Here is a 26,772-nt window from a genome sequence, read left to right on the forward strand (position 1 = left end):
AGCCAGATGTTTGTCCTTTCTGCAATGCCAGCTTTAAACATGGTGTCTGACCAGCATTAATCCCCATCCCTGCCTTAAGCTGCACTGCCTGGGCATTCATCCCTCCCCTTGCTTCATGGCACTCACCATTCCCCCAGGCACAGAACTTTGATCTCACCGCATTTTTCACAGTTTCTTCTGTTCCTCAAGGTAAGTCTGAACTCTGGTTCTGTCCTCTGAAGTGCTTATAGCACCTTCTTGGGAGGTGTGTCCCAGACATTTAACAAACATCCTTTCTCCTCCATCATCCACAACATTAATAGAACAAAGGAATGCCGGAGCAAGCACAGCCTCTTGCAGACCCCACGTGGTCCCTGGGCTTTGACAGCTACACCTCACCCTTCTGTAGAGCTGTACCTACCCTGGGTTTCCCTGCTCACTATGGCCATGTTGTAGGAGGACACATTAGAAACTTCACTCGAGCCCAGCGGTCATTAACTCTTGTTAGGCTGTTTTCCATACGCATCTCCAAGTTGGTTCCAGTTGTCCTTCCTGAGGCAAACAGGCTTTATTTTGCTCTTTTCCCTTCTTCCTTTCCCCAAACCAATTCTACAACTTCGTGTCATTCTCTCCCAAGCTGTCTCCTATCACCTGCATCAAAAGACAGCTCCCAAGAACTTGCTGGGCAGCCCTCTGCTGTCCCAAATTCACTTCCCAGAGTAACACACAGTAGACAAAGTCCCACCTTTCTCACTAAGTACTTCCAATGGTTGTAGCTGCTCAAAAAACCCTTCTCAAATTTGACCTCCACTTGTGCATTCTGGTTAAGAATATTTATGGCAACAATGATTTTACTTTTTCAAAAATCGCACGCTATTGAGTAGCTATTATTCAGCAAACTTATTATTTTAAGTTAAATAGTAAGAGCTGCCAAAATAATAAGACATGTCAATGAGTATTTTTGGCTGTATGAGAACACTACATGGTACTGGAAAATAAAATTTACCCTGTATAAAGGCAGCCCATAGTAAAACAGGAAACAGAAGTTTTCAGACATGTCAAGTGCCTTTCGAGCCAGCCATTAGACGTGGACCTGAACTCGTTCTGCTTGTTTTAATTAACACCTTTGGTCTTGAAGGTCCTGTAAACAATTGGCAAAATAATCAATGCAGTGACTTCACAGGGAAAAGAAATTTGTGCAAAGTCCTGGTATTTAGCCTGCAGTGAGAGACCAGTCCATTCCCCAGGAGTTTCGTGGGATGCTCAGAAGGACATGATCACATTCCCTGCCCAGTAAATACAGATGGTCAAGAAAAACGAAGACATACAACAATGCACGTTCTGCACGTTTCACTTGTCCTGCTTTAGCCAGAGAACACACCGTACACATGCTTGAGTAAGAGGCCATTTGCTGATTTGAAATGGTTTGTTCTGCATAATAAATGATATTGTCAGCTCTGAAAGGGACTCTGCTACTTACGAAAACTGTGTGGCTGCTCAGGACTCAGCCTCTACTGCTGCACCACATGTGCAGGAGATGCAAACCTGCTTGGGAGCAGATCCAGAAAACGCTGAAATCAGTTGAAGCCACCTTGGTTACGATCCCGTGGAACAAACCAGAAAAGTGGGAGCCTCTGTTCGATGGCTGTGGTGCAAAGTGGTTGTCAAGGCAGCTGAATGCACAGGGAGAGAGGCTGCACACAGGCAGACGGTCATGGGAATGTGGAGACAGGATGCGATAGATGGAAAACGTGCCAGAGCCACTATCAGGCAGTTTAGCACTGAATTATGTTGAGCAAATTCTGCAAAATCTGTCTTGCTTTGGAGAACTATGCCAAGTACAGCCCACTTCTATAGCAGTCCAACTATCTCACCTTCCTAGAATGACTTTCCACAAGTTGCCAGCTATCTGTCTCCTGCTATCAGACTGCAGAGAGCCACCCCTGTCTCTGAGAGTCCCTGGCCTTCCAGAGAGCTCACACCAGTCACTTGTACCCACAAGATGCTTTTTTGTGGGAAGAATTAGCATGCTGGAGATAAGGAACTCAAATCAGTTACTAAAATCAATCTGCTGCTCTGTCACAAAAAACCCTTTCCTACCATCTATGAAGCTGTCACACAGGTTGGGTTTGTCAGAGGGACATCTCTCCAGTATCCTTTTTTCATGCACCTGTGTGGATTTTTACCCAGCCAAACACATGCACACCCATGTATATATACACACACACACAAAGAAGAGTATCTGGTTGAATTTACTCCCAGACAAGTACTAGAAGAAAAATAAAATTAAAAGTGTGCTTTTGAGGACTGAGAGAGGCTTTGCCCGGCTTTGGGAGTAGCTACAATGTGCCCTGCAGGCAGCAATGACTGTGTGGCATCTGCTTCCAGCACCACTTTCCCCAGTCACATTTCACGGAAATCCTAAGACGGGAACGAACAGCAGGACCAAGTGCCTGATGGAACAAGCCTTGGTAGTGAATTAAGTGCCACTCTCACTTTTCTGCTCTGACAGGAAGCCAACAGGGGTCAGGGACTCTCATCATCAGGAAACTGAAGGGGGTATCCAATGTCTTGGATGGGCAGAGCTCATAACTCAGGCCCAAACTGAAAGCAGATGAAATGCTCATAAGCGCTAATAACGGGATCCAGCAAGGGGGGAGAACAGCACTACGTAAGTTAATTCACATGCACGTGCGCTCCACCCTGCAATTACTTGGGCAATAAAACTCGCTCTTCCGTCACAGGGACAGAAACAGCTGCCAGGGTCTTGAAATATTCTTTTAGGTGTTCAAAAACGTCTGAAGTCCAGCAAACATGATTAAGGGAATGGAGCAGCTGTCATACAAGGAGAGCTTGAGAGAACTAGGACTGCTCAGCATGGGAAAAAAGTGACTGGATGGGATCTTTCCAACCTGGATAATTACCTTATAGGGAGAAATAAGATGAAGTCAGGCTCTGCTTAGTGATGCCAGTAGAGAGGAGGCAAGGGCACAAATTAAAACACAGGAAAATCCATTTAAACATAAAACAAATTTTCTTATGCTGTGCAAGGTCAAACACTGGCACAGCTGGCTCAGAGATTGTCCAGAGTCTCCATTCCTGGAGATATTCAGAACCTGATCGGACACAGGCTTGAGCAGCAAGATGACTCTGTCCTGAAGAAGGGACTGGAACTAGACTTCATACCTCAGCCATTCTGTGATTCTCCCCAAAACAATAATCCACGTGTTCTGCTCTCCTGAATGAATTCAAAATCGATTGCCTGTAATCATGCTCTTGGGCCCTGGCTATCATTTACAAATTCTAACATTTGAACATTTTAAGAAAGCCTTCCTACGGTAAATAGGATTACCCACAGTGTGGAGTGAGAGGCCTTTTGGCAGATGTGAGCAAACAACTGTAAGAAGGTGTGAATCATTCTAATTAACTCCGTGGGTACATAGCAGGGAAGCGACACAAGGGCAATTTAAATGCCAGCATTTGGCTGCTGGTCGCTTCAGTGGAAATTCACCCGCTTTGTGTGTTTCAGAGTCCCCTAAGGCCTAAGGGTATCTTCCAGCGTGACAGAAGTGGCAGTGATCGCACACGGAGAAATCAAACCCTGAAGGTGTCCCTTCACTTCTCCGTGTGCTTACACCGGTCTCATGGTGATGACCCAAAATTCAGAGCTGATTGCTGTAGAAGGTTGCAGAAGTTTCGTTTGCTGCAGAGCACAGGAAACCAGAACAGAGCACAAATACTGCCAGAAAATGGTGGATATGAGCACCTCTGCTGGTTGGACCAAAAGAGATGTTGCTCTCTACTTTCTAGATGCTTGGAGTCACAGGAAATTACAATATCAAGAGCTACATTGACCTCAAAGCATCTTTAAAAAGGAATTAGGCAGGAAGATACATGCAAACTCATACTAAAGAATGTGGTATCTGTACAACACCCCCACCATGATTATTTATCATATTCAAGCTAAAATTCTAAGTCCTCAGGAGGTATTTTCCAGCTACAGTAACAGAAGAAAATAAACAAGATTACGTGTACTCATGGGCACAGTAGTCTCAGGCAAATGCTGAAATTTCACATGGCTGACAGATACAGCATCCCTTCACCCTGCTCACATCCCAACGCTCCCACAAACTATTAGGGGAAAAAAAGGAGATTAGTTCAAACTTCCTCTGATGTGGCCGCACAGGTGTTGGCACTGCTGTGAGCAGAATGTGCAAAGATGAGGCCCTAGGAGCAGGCAGATTTTCACCTTTTAGTATTATTGAAATTACCAGTGGAATTACTGCTTCAGAGAAAAGGACAGTGTGAGCATGAACATGAGAAGAAGGAGAAACCTGTACATGTGCAGAATAGTCCTGGAGTTCTGAACATACTGGAATGGATGGATTTAGAAAAAAATAAATTAAATCCACTATAGATGGGGTTGTCTGAGTATTTGGCACTGACAACGCAAATGAAGGAGAATACCAGGTCCTTGGTAAACAGGAGAAAAAAGAATGAAATATTATTCTACCACACACAGATATACGTGGAGCAACAACACTCCCAAAAAGCCACGGCTGAGGTTTTCACCAATATTAATGAACCATCCAGAAAAGGAATAGTGAATATCACTCGTCTGGCTTCCACGAAGGCAGGTTTGATTTACAGAATGAGTCAATGAGATGGTGGAAAACTATTAAAGTATATTAAAGGCTGACAAAGGGTCAGGAACAGCAGCATAAGATCAAGTTTTTAATTTATCCAGTGATCTGAACTGAACTATATAGTCTGACATAAAACTATTCTGTCAAAAGAAGAATCTTATAAAACAGAGGATGAAAATGTCATTTTCTAAAGTGACTGAAATAAAAATTTTAATTTCTTCTCCCTACTTTTTGCTAGATTAAAATAGACCACATTCTTACGGGGGCCACTGAAATTATTGAATTGGTTTGGATTGACTTTGTATTAGATATTACTTTGATACTATGGTAATTTTTGAGCAAAGTGTGTTTGGTTGATGTAGACATCAAAACTATTTTATTTCCATTTTTGAGTAAAAAATGAAGTTATTTGGACAGTCTTATACAGAAAAATGCAATATAATAATATGGTTATTAACATAGAAAATACCTTAAAAAGTGAGAGAAGCAATTCCCCAAATCTAATGTGAGTAATTTTGAACTATATACACTAGGAATCTCTGTCTTCCCTTCTCAGAGTATTAGGAACTCACCACAGATTATCAGGGAGATACCATGACTCCTGTGGATCTGATGAGTCCCTCTCTGACAGCTGTTGCAGATTTCATTGTTATTTCCTTGGATACCTGAATTAAAATCAACTCTCCTGCCTGTGATACTGCTGCTGATTAGGAATACTCCACCCTTTTTTCTGGCCAAATCCATCGCAATATCATTATTTATTTAGGATTCTTACCCCTCCCCCCCACTAAATGCCCTGCTTAGTGCATTGCGTTCACTCATCTTTTAATATTCTTTCCTAATTATTTCATGCTCCTTGGGGGATCTTAACTACTCAATGCCCTACAAAGAGTGCTCTGCCACTTAAATACCTGAATTTGCAATTTTCTTATAAACTGGCTATAAAGTGAAGTGGTTTGTGCTGAGGGGGCCACTACGCTTAAGTCTCAAGGACTGAACTTTGGACCCATCACACTTGAAAACCCTTTTTAATAGCTTCAACACACACACACATACAGAAACCACCAAACAAACCAGAACTGCATTAATGAAAGCAATATCAATGTGCAGAAACTTCAGAGTACTAAAGAAATAATCTTGAGAGCTAGAATAACAAGTGAAACAATTCAAATTACAAGGTCATATGCCTAAGAGTGTAGGAACAAGAATTTCTGTTGCATGCTGAAGTCATCAGCTGAAATGATAAAGGAACACGTGTTACTATCTGACCAGCAAGAGAGACACCAGCATGTTCTAGTTACAAAGGCTGTGATTAATCAGGAGAGGCATTTCCAATACGCACTCACAAGATCGCAGGCTGTTGAAAAATCAGGGGTAAAACCTCCTATGGAAGAGCACATATAGCTCTGACCACTCATACTTGCAGAAATTAATGCCCCTAAACAGAGGCAGAAAAAGGCTGGGAAATGGAAACCCCATCGTACTAAAAGAGACTAAAAGACACTGGCGGTCTCACTTTCCCAAAATGAAGGCAGGATTAGAGGAATGTAAGGTGGCACATCAGATGGTGAACATTGCAAGGGAGAGGAATTATCAAAGTTGAAGGATAGCACTGGTGAAATAACTAAAGTAGAACTTGCTGTGAATAAATTCAGGCTGGAAAGAGAGTGGTCCCAGTTCTTCAAAGGAGCGAGCTTCTGAAACAGCATCCTCATAAAAATAATAAGGATGATGGGGTTTAAGATGGAGCTTGGTAATGAATAAGATTGCATAATGTTACCTAGTACAGAAAAGAATTGAATTTGACGCATGAAATATCTTACTGCCCTATGTTCCTGTCACTTTTCCCAATTCCTCTGCAGCTAAGGTGCCAAAAAGTCTGCAGACAGAAAGTTGGCAGGAGCCTGGGGATGCAGCCGCCCGTTTTGGTGCTCACTTGAGAAGAGGCAACCGCGTACGTGCATGGGGTTCCACTAGGGCGCTGCACTGGGAATTTCCTATCATTTTCTTATGCTGCTGTTTTCTGCTCCTTACTGTCCTGTTCCAGGGATGGAGTAACCCAAAACGAATCTCAAGACAAAGCATTTTTATGTGGGAGACCACATACACACTTGCACAGCGTTTTCTGTAATGCTTTCTGTAGGCTTTTCACAATGGTTTGAGCTATCCATAGCACTGCATAGGCTATTTCTTCTTGCAAGGCTGAAACAAATAGGAAATTTACCTGTGGGTATTCTGCTGCTCTTTTACATTAATATAATATTTGTAATTGATTACAAATTTAAATCACATTCTTAGTGTTACTCTGACGTTGCACTTCAAGCCCAAGAATTTGTTGTGAAGCTGAGAAAAAACAACATATATGGAATGATAAGAGTTGTTCCAAAAATAAAAACAGCAGAAAATGGCATTTTTAAATTTTCGGTATCCTTGCCACTATTATATATTGGAGTCTTATAACCAGAGAACAATATGTATTACACTATACAGACCTATCAAGGTTCTGCAACACAGGTTATGGAGCAGCTCAAACATATAAAAACCCAGCTCCTCAGAAGCCATTCTAACACTCCAGGATGACCTAACCAACAAGACACTTTACATCTTTTAAGCAGAAGATCAACCATGTCACCAAAACCCACCCATAGTTCTAGTGGCCTCACCTTAAGTGAAGTCTTAGAGAGAATTAAAATTCTCATGCATTTATCTTGGTATGATGTAAGAGTCTTGCTGCTAGAGGCCATGTCCTCTGAGGTACTGAGCCCTGCATAGGAGTCTGTGAGTTCTCATCTTTCATCTGGGCATATGAATATTCCATGTTATGCCAAGGTCAAAAGCCAGGATTGAAAATGCTAACCTGGTTTACATTTTAATACTTAAAAGCACCACACCTGATCTGGTTCTCCTCACCCAGAGGTACAGAATCCACTGCTTCCTTGCAGAAGTGTGTCTGTGCACAGCCTGGAGACCCTTGTCATTACCCTACCATTTTTTTTTCTTCTTGCTATGCATATTTACCCTTAGACAGCGTCTAGCTCTTACCCTCATCTGCCACTTTGCGAGCTGTCAAATGACTATTCAAGCATTAAAAAAAAATGAAGGGTCTGTTAAGTTGTAAATTAAATGACAGTCTATAGCTGAAAATTAGCAGTAACGTGCCCAAAAGTTTATTGATTGCTAAGAAAAGGTGAATAACCCCCCCTCCAGCTGACTGTGTAATTACTGACCTTTAGAACCCCAGAGCTATTAATTTAAGAACAGATAGCAGTGAACTAGCAAACGAGTTATTTTGCAGCAGGACAGTGAAGGCACATATCAGGTTTTTGCATGTGTTCAGTGCGACCTTGAATAGTATTATTACACGTCTGTGTTTTCCATTTTAATGCAGAATATAGCCCAAGCTACATCTGGACAGAAAATGCCTGTCAACTAGTTCAGAAAATCAGGGGGAAGGCACCCACAGACACTGTGGCATTTCAATACATTTGAAGAACTCCATATCCTTCCAGAAAGGTTCTAAATTACTGTTAAAGGCAGGAAAATTGTATTGCCCAGCTCGGCCACTGTGATACATGTCCTGCAAACATTTCATCTGTACTCCAGAGATGGAGATGGAAACAGCCAGGAACAGGAGAATAGCAGACACTAATTCAGCATCAGTATAGTGGCAGACACACACACACAAACCCCTCACCTCCCTTGATACTGCTAAATTTAATCTACTATACTACTAGACTACTGCACAACTCATAGAAACAGCAGCCTAAAGACTATTAACACAAATTCTCCAGCAATATTTAACTTTTCTCTTTTTCTTCTAAATAATAAGCACTTACTACAGTGGAGAAATATCTGCCTTTTGACAAAGCAAACCATATTTTAAGAGCATCGGTCAGGTGGTGGAGTTTACAGTAAGAAAATGTTAAAAATATCTGTTAACTGGAAATAATGAAAGAAAAAGGTATCTGACCTGGTGCAGATGTCCTTCCATGAAGGGTAGTTTCGTTGGGCAGGAGATCTTTTGAGTTGGAAGTGAATGGTGATTGTCTAAATGTATCTTCAGAAAAGAAAGGGCTATAGGAAAAAACAAGATGCCCTTTTTAAAAGAAAACAGCAGTTAACAGAAGAAAAAGTAAATACAAATTTTGACATCAACATCTTAATATTGTAAGAAATACCATCTTGTTAAAAAAACGGTTTCACTTACAGAATTCATGCTGAAAAATGAAGCAGCGTGCTTTGGTATAATTGCATTTCAGAGTGAAAACCCAAGACCTCACAAAAGGCTTTTAGCTACATTTTGACATCCCACATTTGCTATATCACAATACAATATGGTTCATTAAAATTAACGCTTCAAAAATTTGTATTCCATTGTCATATCTGCAGAGGGCAATCAGGAAAGGTAAAAAATATTATTATTTAATAATCTGAAGCATGCAGTAGTTATCTTTAAATCAGAACTTTTCAAATATTAGGTTAAGATGCTGAGTACTTCTACTCTGACATGAATGAAACTGCCTCCATGAATTTGATTTTTAAAGCAGGAAACAATCCATAAACTGAATGGGTGCATCGCAAAGAGTATAAAGCAGAAAAATTACCAGCTACATGATTCCAAAAAGAATATTTTGCTTTAGTTTCAATTAACAGGCAGAAAAAAACTTAATTTCAAAAGTGAAATGGCATCCTGTCAAAGTATTTGTTTTCTGCTCAAAGATCATAACAGAAGCAAGAATTTCTCATCTGCAGTACAGACAGACATCAGCAAGAGGTACATAAAAAAATTCAAAATAGAAAACTGCAGTCTTTCTTGGAAAAATGCTTTCTAAGGGAATGTATTCCACCTGCATGCAAACTTATCAATTTCTTCAAAGCAAAGTGAGAATCACTTTAAATCTGATCTCTCCCAGACTGAGAATCCTTCACAGGCTGGTGTACAGTGGGTGTTTTAAAGGTGCAGGACAGGAGGCCAGACCATTTCTGCAGCCTTTTCTAATCCAGGAATAAAATCCAAGAATCTTTTCAGGATAAAGGACCTACTGTGAGGTCTTACAAGGTGTTGCACAGCAAGTAGTCCAGACTCAAAGTACGTGCCAGCTGCACCAAGCTGACCTCACCAGTCCAGCTACCTGAAGTTTCTGTCCAAAAGGCATCACTTGCCTGTGTTTTCCCTCATGCAGTTTTTCTGCAGAGAGTGAACAAGGTGTTTCCACCAAGTCACTTGTATTCTTAGTCAGACCCCTTCTGCCTCAGGGAAACTTGTTGATAATTAGGTTGACTTGATTGTGAAACCCTTTTGGCAACCACGTTGTTTTACTTTCCTATTAAGTGTTCTGGACGTTATTTATTTTGTGTCATTCCATATGTGACAGTTAATGGGATATTTTGGTATTTCTATAAAAGTTTGAACGCATTTATAAGCAGTCAACATTAGTCTGTGCTGAAGGGGAAGTCGTGAAGCTGCCCCAAACCTGAACAGTTGGGAGAATGCCAATAGCTGCATGATGCAGGATACTCCAGAAACCAAGTGACCAGGATAAACCAAAACAGCTCCAACACACATGTGTGAAACTTAACTTCTTCCAAGACTCACACTCCCACTCGGGGTGACATAATACAAAACAGACTGACACTGTATAAAAATACGCCATGATTTATTGCAACATTCCTCTTACTAGTTTAATAATGATTTGAAAGAAAAACAGCAATAAAAAATGTTTTATTACTATTGTAACTCTTGAAAATCTTGTAATCCAGTGAGGTTTCCATGTTGACCTTCCTTGCTTGTGCCTTAGATTCAGTCACTGGGACAGTGCTCACTGCTGGTGCTAAAGCAAAACGCATGGTGCAGGGCTTTTCTATTTGAGGTTAGGCCATAGATCATGAGCAGGTGTTGTTGAAGGTCACATTGTGCCACATCCCAAGGATTTCCCTCTCCTCCACTGGCCTCTGGATATCCTCTGGCCATCCTTGGATACCTCTTTTCTGCCTTCCTCTAGAACGGCAGCTGAGTCCCTTCAGTGTTGGCCCTATTATTATTTCTACTACAGCAGATATGTCCTCTGAATCCCAATGCAAAGTATGGAGAGAGGAGCTCCTGCTTCATAGCAAGAAATTGCACACATTGTCCTCAATCACTGTGCAAACTCCTTTCTGATGAAGGTTAAGCTTCAGGATATTTTTTATTTTTCCTCTGGCTGCACTTTTCCAGTTTCATGGCTACACAGTTCTGCAGATGAAAGAAACTTATCTTGGCATCTTAGGCTGGCGTACTCACTTCCAGATCACTCGCTTCTCCACTTTCTGTCTTCTCATCACACATGGCAGGCTCTACCATCTCACTCAGCCATTGAACTGTGAGCAATCCTTGCCAGTTCTGGCTGCTTAAGCAAAGTCACATGGAAGTACATGCTGGCAAAGTCCAGGAATACTCACAGGAGGAACAGCAACAGATAGGTGACAGTTAGAAGTGTTAATAAGGAACAAGACAGCAAAAAGTGCTCATGTGCCCCATCTTGCTGGGGTTTGCTGATTTGAGCCTCACCAGTGACACAGCTACATCTTTGTGCTTCCCGGCTACTCACAGATGGACAGCACTGACCTCACCTCGGCTCTCTGCAGCTGTCAGCACATTTCACACAGCAATTGTGATTCAAATGCCTTTCTGTCATTACTCCAGATGTGGGGTGGTGAGCCAAACTGCAACACCACATGTTTTCTTAATGCAGTCCAAGAGCTCTATCCTCCACTGGCTGCTCCATCACATTCTATTTTTGAGAAGGCGTCATACCCTCGCCAGTAAAGACTTCCAGCTGTTTATTTGGTTTGGGGTGGATTGGCTTTTTTTATTCCGGCAAGGTCTTTCAAGTCAATCTGTTTGAACTCACAGGATTTAGTAGACTGACTCACTTCCCCTCTTAAGAAGCTCTCCTCATTCATGTCTTCTTCTGCTGATAAATAGGCAAGATAAGAAAAGCACCCAGAGAAACTGAGCCAGGCACTCAGCATTTCATGCCCTGATGGGTAGCAGCCACTGTAAGGACATCTCAGTAAAGCTCAACACAAGTTTGACAACAGCCAACTGTGCTGCCCTCTGAAAAGTTGGCAGCCAGAAGAAGGGCAAGTTATCTTTGAACTGTCCTCAACCTTTCCAATTGGAATTATCTTTGATAGATCCAAAAGTAGCTCTGGATTCTCACACCAGTCCTGCTGGTAACACCATGAGACACTGAAATCTATTTTCAACTATTTGTCAGCCCATCCCTGCAGCGCACCCTGGCTGGTCAATGAATAGTTGGACAATATGTGCACTTCTCTCTGTATCTCAGGCTTATGCTTTTTAAGTGGCACAGAAAGCTGTGCAGGCTGCATATCTGACAAATTCCCACACTGGCAAATATGGGAAGCATTCACTGTAACCAGAAGCCAAAAGCTCAATTAAATTATCTTTCAACTTGTAACATCAAAAAGTCCCTAATGGACATTTACTGAGCTGGTCAGTTTATTAAAAACAAGTTATTTATTGCATCTAGCATGAATGAATTGGATAGGCCTAGGAATTTAAGTACAATGTATTTCAGAGACCTTTTCTTTGCAACTGAAATGCTTTCCATTCTGTCTGGGCAAAGTTGTTATAAGTCAGCACTGAGAACTTCTGTAAAGGGGCTGCAGAGGCAAGAAGCCCTTACTCTGTCTTTGAAGGAACTCTTCATCACTACAGTGTGCCCAGTCTCCAACCCATCCACAACAATTAGGGAACTTTCAGGTAGGAAATAAATATATCCTTGCCAATTCCTTCTTACTCCTCCTACCCTACCAAGGGCTCCTAAATCTTTACCTATTCCAGCTACCACTTACTGCATAAGAGCTTTAAATCTTCCCATAGGGACCTGCTCATGGATATGTAAACACCTTGTGGGCTTGTTCCCAGCCACAGTAATGTAAAGTGCACATTTCCTTAACAGCACAGGCCATAAAAGGAACATGGTTTTAACCCCTGCTTAATTTAAATTATTGTAATAATGTAACTGTGATCTTTAACATGTTTTGTTAGCACTGTCTTACAGTCTGGCTTTTAAAAATTCATCTCTAGAGTGTATTGAGATGACAGAAATACTAGAGGAACCTAGCTAGACAGAAGACAATCAAAATCACCTCTTCTTACATTCATCCATGTCTTAAAATCCAGTTATCAGCCTGGTCTTCCCTCAAGCACTGCATGTACCATGCAGTTTCTTCTAAATTAGAGTTTTTGTTGAAAAAAATAGAATAAATAATTCTTAAAATTATGTCTGACTACTTGGTCAGAGGAGAACAGACAAAGGCCCTTTGGGCCTTTTTGACTTATGTACCCTAAGAGATCAGATCTATAGTTGTAGCTTTTCAGATATGGGTTCCATTACTCATGGAAATATCTTACATTTGTACTATCAGGTCCCATTTGCAGGAGACAGACAGGTTTGAGCTCACAAGGCAGAAGGAGGCAATGCTATATACAGTGCAGCTTTGCAGGTAACCACAGGCTGTACTTACCTGGCTGTAGTTCTGATGGTGTTATCTTTATTGTGGTTGTGCTCTTTGCTCACCTTTTCTGCAGAGGAACACACATGAGTTTTGTGATTAGCATATGTTATATGTTCTCTATCAGATTTTATTCAGCAGAACTATTTTAACGCTTTCAGGTAACAGCATAACCCAGCATAATTTAGGGTAAAACGTTCCAACATGATTAGAGAAAGGGCATGACTTTATTTAAATTAACACCCAACAAGTTTTTTCAGCCCCACACATCAGTGTTAGTGCTCCACGCAGAGTGCGTATGCAAGTGTTCATTGAACACAGTGCTGGTCCCACAGCCTTTGTGTGAGAGGTGAGGTTCACCTTCTTTGCCAAGGGAAGTGGGCAGTGCAGCCCCAGGAGTGCTGCATCCTGCAGCCACTGGCCACTTAGGCTAGGAACTGCCATCTGCAGATTCCCCTCTACAGGGATCAAAGCAGCCATCACAAATTATTTAATTAGCTTTCAAAAATACAGGAGCTGAACTCTGGCTTTTCCAACTCAGTTGAAATACTGTGAACCTGACCCGGCTGCCACAGTTCTTTAAAGCATATGCAAACTATGGGGGACATTTGGCAAGGCCTGTGTGTTCCAAGTGTGAGGGTGGGAAGGTTCTAGCTACTATTAGTTTTCAGCCTTGGTGATCTCACAGTTGCATAGAATTTTGGGCTTACACACACCAAAAAAAAAAAAAAAAAAAAAATCTCATTTTGTCCTTTAACTTCAGCTCTTGAGCAGTGGCACTGGATTTACCTGACAGCTGGAAGAGCAGCTCAGATGCCATCTTCACTGATATGTCCTGGCTGAAGAGATTTCTCTCTGGGAGCACACGGCCTTCAGGTGCCTTCGGGATGCGCTCGCTGATGTCTCTCCCCAGTAAAGTGCTGTAGCCGACGTTCTGGCTGGGTTGGCTGGGTGACACCGACGCCTGCGAGTCGTGGATGTCGACTTCCATCGGTTCTTCCTTTATCTTTACCATCTGGGCTTCCTTGAAACTCTCGGCTGCAAATATGTTTTTTTTTTAAAAAAAAACAAAACAACAACAACAAAAAAAAAAAAAAAAAAAAAAAAAAAAAAAAAAAAAAAAAAAACCCCAAAACCCCACAACCCCCAGAATTATTTAATTAGGCTGCAATTTTTCAGAGCACTCAAAGCAGAAATCACAATTACCAAGTCATAATTTGTGTACCGCATCCCTGCAAATGGGAAGGGAAGCAAGCAGCTGACAGCCTCGGTATTCTTCTGGCTGTTATAAATAGAAGCAAGCTCTTGAAAATAATTTTTCAAACTAGAAAGCAGAAAACAGTTGCATATTTGCAAATATGAGAGTTACATCACTTTCTATGAATGCTGTGTTTGTGATGATACACCAGTTAGTGAAGCTTTGTTCTATTTATTTAATGAATAGCTCCACTCCAGCCCTCCCCTAAGGTGGGCACTGAAGGCCTCTTACAAACTCTGAATTACTCTGTATCAGCAGAAGTACCAGCACTGACAGAAGGATCAGTATGGGGATAGGGGCAGAGAAGGAAACCTCATCTTCTCCTCTTCCACCCTCTTTCTCTTTCATGGAAATTCCAGACAACCCTGTGAAGAACCTGTTTGTTACACCTGCACAAGCTTTCTAGATGAGAGGAGCATTCTGGGGCTCATCCTTTTCTCAAGGCTGACAGATATTCTCTCATACATTACAAGGTCCATTAACCTTAATGAACAGTTTTCTTAAGTCCATATCCTCTCCTCCTTGCCTTCCTCTCCAGTGTCCCAGATCTACCAAACAAAACCATAGTTTAAGAAGCCAATTTCTAGTTCACTTTCTACACTTGGGATTCCTTGGGTGTTGCTGAATGCTTTGGTTTGGCTGCAAGGTAAGTGATCATTTTTTATTTGGAGTAAAAGCCCTGAAATTTCAAAATCAAGGCTCCAAGGTAATTTGTTTACTACACCCCAAATACCTACACAACCCTTTTGATTCAGACTTTCTTCTGTGAAAAGAGAAGTTGAAGACCTGTAGAATTTACTCTCAATTTAGTTTCAGAAAAAGAGCATGATATATTTTTTCCTTAGTGATTTTCATTCAGAGCACTCCTGAAAGGGTGCTGGTATCATGGCAGAACTCCCCAGTGAGGTGTTGCTTCTGCTGGCTGGATGCTGACCAGAAACTCCAGAGCCAGACAGCATAAAAAAGGCAATATGCCTGGAGAACCAAGAACATAAATAAATTCATGAACAGAGTTAAATACCAGAAAGGACACCCAGGTAAGGAATCATTCCAACAAAATTTGTTTGCTCTGTTTTTCCCATCCTCTCTAACTCGAGTGTGTGTCAGCTTCACAGACTTTATTTCAAGTGTGAAAGATTCAAGCCTTTCATTTTCAATTACCCAGTATTACAATGGACCTCAGATGCACCGAAACATGGTTTCGTTATCCTCAAAAATGTTTTCAACTTCCTCAGCTGGTGGGTGTCATGTTGTCTCCTCCAGCAAAAGAAGGAGAGAATCCCTTTATCATGAAGGCATAAGCATTCTACCTAAATTTGAACTGATATGTATCACCAAGTCCTTTTTCATTACCTTGGTTTTTGCCTCTCTCCACATTCGTGGAGTAGAGAAAAAAGTGGCTTTACTTCCTACAGCTCTTAAAAAAAAAAAAAAAAAAAAAAAAATTGAAGCCAAGAGATAAAAGCCACCTGGATATGTTCCAGGAACAATTTACATGAAGTGCTTTCAATCTTTTCTTATGACATTTCTTGACCTTTAAAAGACACATATAAACATTGATAAAAATCTTTACCGTCTTCTATCCACAGATACATCTCAGACTTCAGAAATTTTTATAGTGAATTCTCAGCTGAAGACCAGTTAGAAATATCATAATGCCTTTTTTTTTTCGTCCTGTTAAGAAGATTTTTCTCCTTTTAAAATTTTGTTTAAAGCTTCCATTACTCTCTTATTATAAAACCACAGAACCTTGCATCTGTGTTTAAAAGTGTAAAAATAGCCTGCTGTGCATTGAAAGTGAACACAGAGCAGCAAAGGAACGCATCAGGTAACGGTGTCAATCAAAAGCTCAGGTAACTCCGCAAACAAATGAGTTCTTCAGATGTCTGACAGACTGAGCTCTGCACCCAGCTGCCAAATTTAGGTGCAGAGTCAAGCTGACCTTTGCTGCTCTCTCTGCTTTTAAAATATTCTTTCTATTTCTGTTCCTGCTCCACAGTTTAATTCCCTGTCCTGCAAACGCTTTTGCATCAGACAAACTGATAGGACCCCAACTAAGGCAAGAGTCAAGCAATACCAGTGACCTTCTCTCCCTCACCACCAGCGAACACTGCAACTGCCCTAACTACATCTACATATTTGATCATTTCCTTTGACCTTTATCTTCCCAGCTGCACCCTTTTGATCTGACAGAATGTCCCTGCCAAATGTGAATTCTATCGTACTCTAAATCCCCAAAGCAAACACACAAAGAGAAGACCGAAGGAGGGTTTCTGATAATTTTACAAGAGCTAATGAAAGGGAAACACAGTGAGTCTGTCCCACAAGCAGCAATCACAGGCATAAAGCCCTGCTGTGCTAGATCTTGTGCTGGCAAAATACTGTAATTAAGGTTATGCCCATATCTGTCTCACCACATAGACAGTCAAACTCCAGCTTCTTGAGGATTATTTTCCCTTCTGTGCTGTTCACTGTGGAGTAAGGTGATAGCCCTTATTTCTTTACATAGGTATCTCACATGGTTATAGTGCAGCTAAAGCTTTTCAAGTCAAGTACAGGTACACAAAAAGGTCTCCTGCTTTAAATAAAGAAATCATTTTATCTTTGCCTTTTCTAGCGGATCTAGTAGATGGGCTGGTTAAATAATCTGCACTGTATCAGAATATGAAGTTAGTATATGAGAGTCAGTTTTTTTTCTTCAGGTCAGATTTCTATAATGGTCCAGAAAAATCTGTGAGCTAAAAAGACTCAAATGGCTCAGAAGTATCCAGACCATGATCTCCAAAGCAGAGTCTGCTCTTCAATCAAAACTAACCTGGGTGAGGCTCAGAATAATAGCATAGCAGTGCTGAGACTCTTCATAGGGCAAAAGATGAACTAAATCAACCAATATGTCTTTTTCTGCTATTAAATTTGTGATACAAAAACACCTTAACAAAATAAGAGAAAAGTATACATGGAGGTACTTCATCAAGCCTTTACAGAGCATCTTATCTACGAAAGCCTTGATGAATGTAATCCTATTCACATTGGGTGAGGCAATTTTCAACATCAGACATGAAAAACAGAGTACTGGACAGGTTTGTTCCAGGAGGAAGAAATTTTTTCCACAGTTTTCAGGTTCTCTGGCATTCACAACTGCAAGGAATCACATAGTAGTGATATTTGCTAAAAACCCCCTCCAAACCTAGAACAGTAGAAACGCAGAACAATACTTATGCTACCTAAAAGCTCAGGGTACAACATTTATCTCCGAAGGCCTGACAGTGTCTCCTCTATAAGGTGTAGCAGTAAGAGCGCTTCTGAAATTTTGTCTCAGACAACACCACTCTACAGCCTAGAACAGAGGCTGGCAAGTTCTAGAAAGACCTCATTCAATCTCTCTGAAAGTTGGGACTATCACAATCCAGCTCCAATTGAGCACAAGTCAGCAAAGTGCCCTTGTGGCATCCAAGGCCAACCCTATTTCGGGCCACATTATCAGACCTGCAGCCATCAGGCAGAGGGAGGAGATTCTTATCCTTTGCTCTGCACTTATGAGGCTGCATTTAGGGTATTGTACCCAAAATGGGGGCTCCCCCAGTACAGGACACCCCCAGAGCATGTTCAGTGGAAGGCAACCAAAGTTGTCAGAGGGCTGCTGCAAGACAAAAGAGGAGAATAGCTGTGAGAACTGGGTTTGTTCAGCCTCAAGAAAATAACATTAAGGGGACCCTTCATTGCTGCCAACAGCTCTCAAAGGAATAAGGGAAGGTGTAGAGAAGCTGAAGTCACACTTCTCTCATAAATGCACAGTGATCAACAGACAAGCTGGAACATGGGGAATTCTGTTCATACATACAGGAAAAAGAATTCCCATCGGGATGGGGCAATACTGACACACGTTGCTGAGAGAGGTTGGGTCCTCCATCCCTAAACATGTTCTAAACTCAGACCCTCAGCAGCCTTCCTGGCTTGACCTGCTCTGAGAAAAGGTCTGGAGTAGATGACCTTGGAGATCCCCTATGAACAAAATTATTTAATGAACCTTCAGCACCAGGCCAAGTTCCTCTTGCAGAACTTTCAAAAGGAGGATAACACTTGTTCTAACGCACCACTAGAAATTTTTCTTAACGTCCACTCTGAATTTCCCAAACTGCAGCTGGCAGCTGTTACCCCTTCTTTTACCATCTGCCAGCAGGGAGAAGAGTTCAACTCCACCACTTTTCCAAGTATCCTTCAAGCAGGTGCAGGCTGCAATTAGACTGGCCTTTAGTCTCCCTGTGCCAGACTGAAAGGCTCAGTTTGCCCAGTGCCTTGCAGCACAGGGAAGCCATGACCTGATGGACCTGATCAGAAGGTAGGAATACTTTCCCTGTGGAGACTGGCTGAGAGAGCTGGGGTTGTTCAGCCTGGAGAAGGGAAGGCTCCAGGGAGATCTTACAGCAGCCTTTCAGTATTTAAAGCAGACTTGTAAGAGAGGTGAGGACAGACTGTTTAGCCTGTTGTGATAGGACGAGAGGCAGTGGTTTTAACCCAAAAGAGGGTAGAGTCAGACTATATATAAGCGAAGATTTTTTTACAATATGAGTGTTGAAACACGGGAACGGGTTGCCCATCCCTGGAAACGTTCAAGGTCAGGTAGGACGGGGCTCTGAGCAACCTGATCTTGATGAAGATGTCCATGCTCATTGCTGAGGGGTTGGACTGGATGACCTTTAAAGGTCCCTTCCATCCCAGACCATTCTGCGATTCCATGCAGCACTCACATGCTCAGTGGGGGCACCGCACATACCCTTCTTAATGCAGCACACTCTGCTTTTCCCGTTAATTGAGATAGAAGTCACAGGTAAGGGATAAATTTCACAAAAACACACAAGTCATGCAGTAAATACTGCTTTGGCTAACACAACAGCCGTCCAATAACCTTGCACTGCCAAAATCAAATGAATACTTGTTAAATCGTTCTTGTTTTTTCCCACCATTTTATTTAAAACTTCACCCTGATACTAAAATTCTAAGTTGCTCGTATTTGCTGAAATGCCCGTCAGCTTTACAAATCAACTTTATGAATCAACTTAGAGAAGAAAGCTTTTCCCATATGTCTCGTAAATTGGACTCATGTACCAGTCTCCACAATGAAGCAAACAGGGGTAACTAGTGGGTCAACTTGTACCAACTTCAAAAGCTTTCAGCACAGAGAATCAGGCGTTTTGTTATGCTAATTGTTCTGATTTGCTAGAAATAAACATGCCCTAAAACAGCTTAAATAAAACCTCAGAGGTAGGGAACAGTTGGCGAGCCCTGAAGGTTCTGCTACAGAGACACAACAAGGAACATCTGACGTTCCCTAGGGCGCTGTGCCTGATGCTTTATTTTGCTAGTATTTTTTTCAAACTGCTGTTTTATAGAAGACAATGTCAATGAATCAATGTAACAGGATCCTGCATTTAAAAAAAAAAAAAAAATCATTAAATGGAACCTCCGAACTCCCATGTTACAGAATTTTGCACCTACAAGCTGCTTCACAGAAATGCAATCCAAGGAATAAAAAAGGAGCAAGTTAAAGCCACAAACTAATTAGAGTTGTGATAGACATCTGCTGCCCCTTCCATTTAAATGGTAGGATGATGGTGCTTACCTGCAAGACCCTACTTGAAGAACCTGGTTAAAATAAAAAACCAAAACAAATCCCACTTGGCTAGTAGCAGGGCTTACTCTGGGAATGTGACTTGCCATGGTTTTCCATTTTTCTACTTCCCATGAAGAAAATCTTATTTCAGATCATACACTTCCCCACTTACATTCTCAGCTCCTACAGAAGCCTCAAGGAACAAAAGACTATTTTCCCTTCTCTGCCCGTTATCAAGGGTTTCAAAGCAGGGATGAAAGCCTTGACAGCTCTCCTGCCATCAATCCAGGTGCAGGGACTCTCACAAGGTACCAGCAACAGGGATCTCCAAAGACAGCAAAGACAGCAACTTAACTCCACACAGGCACTTCCCAGAGCAGTCCACAATGTTATGGAAAAGAAATACGCAGCAAAATTAATTCTGATCTGTACTTTACGCTAGAATTGTACTATCATTCTTTTCTCTTTGTTTTATTCTTTTTAGATCGTTGTTCTAATGCATGTGATTTCAATTAAATGTCTGATACAGTGTCAAAAAATTAACTACAAAGTATTAAATACAAAATTACCATAAACATTTTCAAATGGACAAAGGCTTCATCAAAAAAAAAAGTCAAAAACCCCATCACACTCCTCCCCTGTAATAACCAGTTGTTCCAACAGAGGAACTACCATATAATAATTAGGTGATAAAAAATGGAGTTGATCAGGAATGCTTTTGGACTCAGCTGTAGGCAGCACCTCACTTTGTGTGCAGAGGTCATGAAGTCAGTCTGCACTAATTGCATGTGCTGGTAACCCCAAATTAAGACACTTTGCTGGTACTGGTGTATTACAAGAAACTGATGTGTGACCTGAGGATTGAAGAACAAAAAATCCAAAGGAACCAAATAGTACAAATGTCATGCGCTTGCTTGGGCTAACAAGGAGATGTGCAATACATGGGGAATTGACCCATGGGAAAAAGAGAGGAGGAAAACAACCTGAGTTATATGCAAAATGAACACATTTCAAAAATAGGATACATCTGAAATAAAGGCAGATGTGATTCAGACAGTATTTCTACAAAAGACAAGGACATGCTAATGTCCCTGGGTAAAACATTATTTAAAAATTACTAATACCTGGGATAGATTTTATAGTCCTCCACCAATACACCCATTTTTGAGCAAGAAGCCAAAATATTGTATGCTTCTAAAAGCTAATACATGCCCCAAACATATCAGCAGCACAACTATTTCAGCAGAAAATTAGTTTTTCAGCTCTAACATCGGCATGTAAATGCAAATATTTATTTTTAATTTCAGTCTCCTCTGAAACCTACCTTTCAATTTACAAGACTGAGTGCATAAAACTGACCAGGAATCATTGAGGGTGTCACTTAATTAAACATTTTGAGAAATAAATTAGCTTTTCCATGAAAGAGAACTGGTAAAAATGTAAAAACCAGGGGTATTTGAAATACATTACTCCCATTTCTTCTAACTGATTTTATGCAATATTTTGTGGGAATTTTAAATCTTCCAGGGATGGGACCCTTCCAAAGAGAGATGAGAGCAATTTGCCCCACTCCACTATATCCTCAAATCTGTTTACTTAGCACTGGATCTAGTCTCAGTCAAGACTTAGCAATGGACAGAATTCCCAGCTCACCTTTGTGCACTCATACATGGCGGTAATTTTGTTTTCTTCTGTAGAATGGAGGTTGAAAATCTGCTCAAACTTTGTCTGTCAACTTCCAAACACAATTTCTTTCAAATGGGCATTTGATTTATTCTGAAATAGCAGCTTGATTGTTAGGAAGTTTTGTCCTGGCTGTTTGGGTTCTGCCCAGACATGCCCAAGAGACATGAGCCCTCTGAGGCTGGAAAACCCTTTGGAAGAGGTGTGAGTAGGTATCAAGTCTATGAACTGTGGGGTAGAAGACCTGAAACCCAGGGGAACATGGGAGAGAAAGAACTGCTGTAAAAGGTCAAATTCCACCAAAGTAATGTGTGGGGTAAGGGTCTGATCCCAAACTGTGGTCATGTTGCTAGAAGCAGGTGTTTGAAGAGCCCTTCAGCTTGAGAGTCTTATCTTGTAGAGCTAAAATAGCTGCGTGTGATTTTCTCATTTCATTCCATCTGCTTCTACAGTGGCAGCTAACAAATGTTCTTTCAGTGTTCTACAACAGGAAAAGATGTTTATTCTTCTAAGTTTTCCTATCTCTAGAGTAAATTCTGAGTGGCTGACAAAGGGCTGGTGATTTGGAGTAAATCTACCCTACAGTATGCACCAGACCAAACCAGGCTCCAGAGCTGGAAAGCCCTTCCCCTACCCTGTACAGCTAAGAACTGACAACACAGCACCCCTGTTTGGGAAAAGAGATTTCCCAGTGAAAAATAGAAACCAGTTTGTCCTTCACATGGAAGGAGATAGCAAGGTCTATGCCCAAATCCCAGGTGGCTCCCATCCATGAGGCTGAAAAAATCAGCAGTGTTCTTGCTCACAGGATAACAGCAGCATGTATGTCAGGAATGCAGGAAGCACAACACTTATGTTGGAAATTCCTTCCTGAATTTGTCTGTGAAATAGGTTCTGGTGATAAAGTATTACGCAGAAGAAAGTGAAAATAACAAATCAAGAACGCAATCCATTCAGTCCTTACCAAGCATATAGACAATCTGGAAGGATTTGACTTAAACCCAGTTATAAAATATATCAAATCTAACAAGGGCACTTGACTGAGGATTCCCCACAGAGAGTAAAACGTCAAGATATACTTGCTAGATTTTTTTTTTTTCTTTCCAGTACCACAAAAAAGGAGGAAGGTCGTTCTTGTTTTCCCTTTAAAATCAAGAGGTGGCTCAGAAAGAAATGTGGATGCCTTGTCCCTTGAAGTGCTCAAGGCCACATTGGATGAGGCTCTGAGCAATATCTTCTGGTGGAAAATGTCCCTGCCCACCCATGGCAGGGGGGATGGAACCAGATGATTGTCCTCTACAGCTCCTTGAAAGGAGGTTGGAGCTGGGGAAGTCTCTTCTCCCAAGCAACCAGTAAAAGGACAAGAGGAAATGGCCTCAAGGTGCACTGGGGAGGTTCAGGCTCGAGGTCAGGAGGAATTGTTTCACAGAAAGGGTTGCCAGGCACTGGAATGGGCTGCCCAGGAGGATGGTGAGGTCACCATCCCTGGAGGTGTTCAAGAAATGACTGGATGTGGCAGTCAGTGCAGCGGCCCAGGACAAGGTAGCAATCAGTCACTGGTTGGAGTCAATGACCTTAGTCATCTTTTCCAGCCTAAATTATTCTGTCATCTTTAAGGTCCCTTGGTGCCTTGAGACACTACCTAGAACAGAGGCTAGACAGTTAAAGGAATAAAGTAGGCATTTATTAAAAGGCCTTCCAAAGAATACATCTTGGGCAGTACAGCAGCCAAGGCCACACACCCAAGGTGGATGACAAGTCACACATTTTCACACTTTTATAAGTTTTGGTCCATTTACATTATTGGGGTCAATTGTCCAGTTACAAGTTCAGGTTATGAAGTTCCATCCCCCTAGACTGCTCTCCTCAATTCAGTGTTGAGAACTTGCTAACACTTTATATGAAGTTCAGAGTTATGTATTAATGCAGTACAGAATCTGGATAATATGAAAGCTGAAACTTAAGGCAACACCTTCTATGATTCTATAAAGAAGTGGCTTAATTGTTTAAGTAAGTTCACCAAAACCAGGCTGCAAAATTGCTTACGCTAAGTTGTGAAGTCAACAGTGATATAGGAGTATTCTACCAGATAAAGATTAAAAAAAGCCCAAAATAAACCACTAAAGAGGCTAATCATCTTAAGATTTTTCCTTTTGTAGCTGTCCTGTATGAAACTGTATCTCAGTTTTCCTCTGTAGTTCCTGCCTTAGATGGTCATTCAGGGAAGAGCAAGTTGAAAATTGCCCGTGACAAACGGGGTGTAACCCCATCCCCTGGCTGATGCAGGAATACTGACAGCAGCAACGCCGACTCCATAAATCCGAGTCACTCTTCACCTCCTCATCTATGGATTAGCCAAAAAGACCACAGTCAGCAAAAACTGCTCAGTCCCTAAGAGCTTGTAAGAGAAATGTTACACTGGTGTATTTCTTACTTCAGCCTTTAAAGCCTGGGAGGTCCCAACACAAGCTGAAGACTTGACCAAGATTTAATACATGCTGGATTTCTCTCAAATAAACAGGTATTTAAGGCACAAATATTCTAACATAATAGGCAGCAATAGAACTATTTAAACACAGCCTGCCAGTGCTGAACTCCAGACCGACAATCCAGAACCCTTGTGTCTCTGAAGTACTCGACAAAGCATTAAATTATGGAGTTCCTTCTTTATAAAAATAGTTACAGAAATTTATATGCACCAAGAAAAAGAGTCACATCTTGGCATTCATTAGGCTGCAAAGTTTTTTTACCAAAACACTCCACTCAAACCAGTTACCAGCAGCAACTGAAAATTACAACAATAACTAAATGTTTTGTATTTGGGAGTCCGAGAAAAAATCTGGAAAGTGTTGCTCTGGTCAGTTTTTGTACTTGGGAAACACTTTTTGCCCCATTAACACGGGAGGCTTGCAAATCAGTGACTCAAATCCTTCTGCAAATTGAAGTGTGGAGGCATGAACAGGAGTGAGTTAATTACATGTTTTATGGAGGAGATCCTAGTCAGCTCAAGTCTTTCAGGTACAAGTTCGAGCTCAAATTCACATCTGACAGTGTCCAATCAAGCCAACTGATTTGAGGTACGTTTGACAGGGATCTCAGTAGTTACTAAACTTGTATGCATTCCCACCCGCACTTCTTGCATGACTTTGGCACAATGAAATGAATAAGTTTTGTCCAGTTTTGGAGAAGACTTAAAATCAATCAGATGCAGTTCAGGTGCAGAAGCACAAAACCCAGCCTGCCACACTGACTTTCGTGTCTTGGTCATAAAAATTGGTCTGTTAGAAGTTCAAAGCCTTTTCATCATTCACTTAACCTGATCTCAGTGGGAAGAATTCAACCCTTTTACTTTCTCTTAATCCTAATTCTGACAGGTAGACAAATCATAATTAGCAGAACATACATTTTTATTTGACTCCCTCCAGCTTTAACACTACCTGTGTGCATACATTGTCTCCTTGTCTGGCAGAAGAATCTATCACTGAGGCAATGTAAGCAAGTTCAGGTGGTCTTGCTAAATGCAGAAAGCTGGCTCAGTTTACTCAACTTTTTTAACAGTGTATCTTGCAATTTTGAGTACAATGTATTGCCAGAAAAAAATAAAAGCTTTAAAAGTCATCTTTTATAAAGCTATCTCAGGTACATTAAAGTTCAGAAATGTTCTTATGATGTAAATGAAGTGACAGAAGTGAATAAATTTGTATTAACATGGTTTTGTACCTTTTAAAAATTACAGCACCTAAAAGCTTTAAGGCATAATTTCTTTTGACTTATTCTATACTCATTAATTTGAAAATCAGAGCAGAGATAATTAGATAGTGTGGTTACAGACCAAACTGAGAGGTTTCATGTACATGACACTTTGCAGACAGGTCTTTTCAATTGCTCTTTGGCTCACTACTAAAGCTGAACCTACCTTCTTGCAAGGTAACCCTGCTAGCATACACACACAAAAAAAAAAAAAATCAGAAATTCAGTATTATTAAATGAAATATCTACCTGATAGCTTCATGAGGAGCTCAGATGCTGCCTTGACTGACATATCCTGCCTCATCACATTTGCCTGTGGTTCTTGTGGCTTGAGTTTCTCTTCAGGGACGTTTGGAGCTGAGGCTTCAGATTCCTGGCTGAAAACATAGCTGGGCTGAGACACAGCTGAACTTCCAGCTTCTTCATCCTTAGGCTCCTCTTTCACTTTGAAATTAGGAGTCAAGGGCTCTTTTTGATTTGCCGCTGTCAAGACAAGGAAAGAAGTGAGACTTAGTGTAATATAGAATCCTGGAGCAGCTAGTAAAAGAAGAAACCATAACCTGAGAAATGCTAGAGCAGTACTGTAAGCAGATACATCAAACTGTGCTCAAAGATGCTTCAAGGGACAAACAAACTTCTGCATCTTTTCTACAAAGGGGCAGTTTTGAAACACAACAACTGCATGTACCAAAGCTCAGAGGAACATCCTCTCACTTTTTTTCCCTCCTACTCCTCCTAAAAGCTCTTCCCTGGTCATTGGCTTGTAGGTTTTCTGCAGGCTTGGTGGAAGTTTAAAACTGTTTCACATACGAGCAAATTTGGCAAAGCCCATGTATATGACATACTGAGGTTTTAAAGCATGGAAGAGAGGCAAGAGATGAAGAGTAGGAAGATAGAAAACCTAAGAGGGAATAAAAGGGAAAAGATAGCAAATTATTAGGTCCTAAAACTTGCTATATCAAGAAGAGAACTAAGAGATTTTCAGAAGACAGCTCTGCACTGTTCCAAGCTCTACATCCACAAAAAGAAAGAGAATAAGTTTAAAATATTGCTTTCAAATACTCCTCCTAAGCAGCTGTACAGCCTCAGAGGAGGGCAAGGAGACTTTGGGGAGCTGCTTAAGATCTACACACTGAGCAATGCTGTTCTTGAAGGGTCTTTCTGATACCCTTTGACAGCGGCAGAACATTTGCACGGTATCTGGTTAAAAGGATAAAACCAGAACAGCTCTTAAAGAATACTTCCAAGCCCAGCCAATATAAATTCATGGGCAGAGGCATGAAAAGCAGAAAGCTAAAGAAGTTGCACTATTTTTCAAGTAA

At 41.2% G+C, this 26,772-nt stretch overlaps 1 protein-coding gene across 5 annotated transcripts in view; it reads right to left on the reverse strand.

Annotated features, from left to right (window-relative positions):
• ZNF827 (zinc finger protein 827) overlaps positions 1-26,772 on the reverse strand; it is a 113,578-nt gene that overhangs the window by 23,150 nt on the left and 63,656 nt on the right. For all 5 annotated transcript variants that reach the window (XR_009207833.1, XR_005700769.2, XM_040063954.2 and 2 more), the window contains 4 exons: positions 25,700-25,933; positions 13,938-14,186; positions 13,161-13,218; positions 8,596-8,699 (listed from right to left, as the gene is read on the reverse strand). Coding sequence is in view for 3 of the 5 variants with exons in the window: in XM_040063954.2 (XP_039919888.1) it covers positions 8,596-8,699; positions 13,161-13,218; positions 13,938-14,186; positions 25,700-25,933 (645 nt within the window). In the remaining 2 variants the exon portion in view is untranslated. The remainder of the gene's footprint in view (positions 1-8,595; positions 8,700-13,160; positions 13,219-13,937; positions 14,187-25,699; positions 25,934-26,772) is intronic.

This window comes from Hirundo rustica, chromosome 5 (genome assembly GCF_015227805.2).
Source record: "Hirundo rustica isolate bHirRus1 chromosome 5, bHirRus1.pri.v3, whole genome shotgun sequence".
In the NCBI taxonomy this organism is placed as follows: Eukaryota; Metazoa; Chordata; class Aves; order Passeriformes; family Hirundinidae; genus Hirundo; species Hirundo rustica.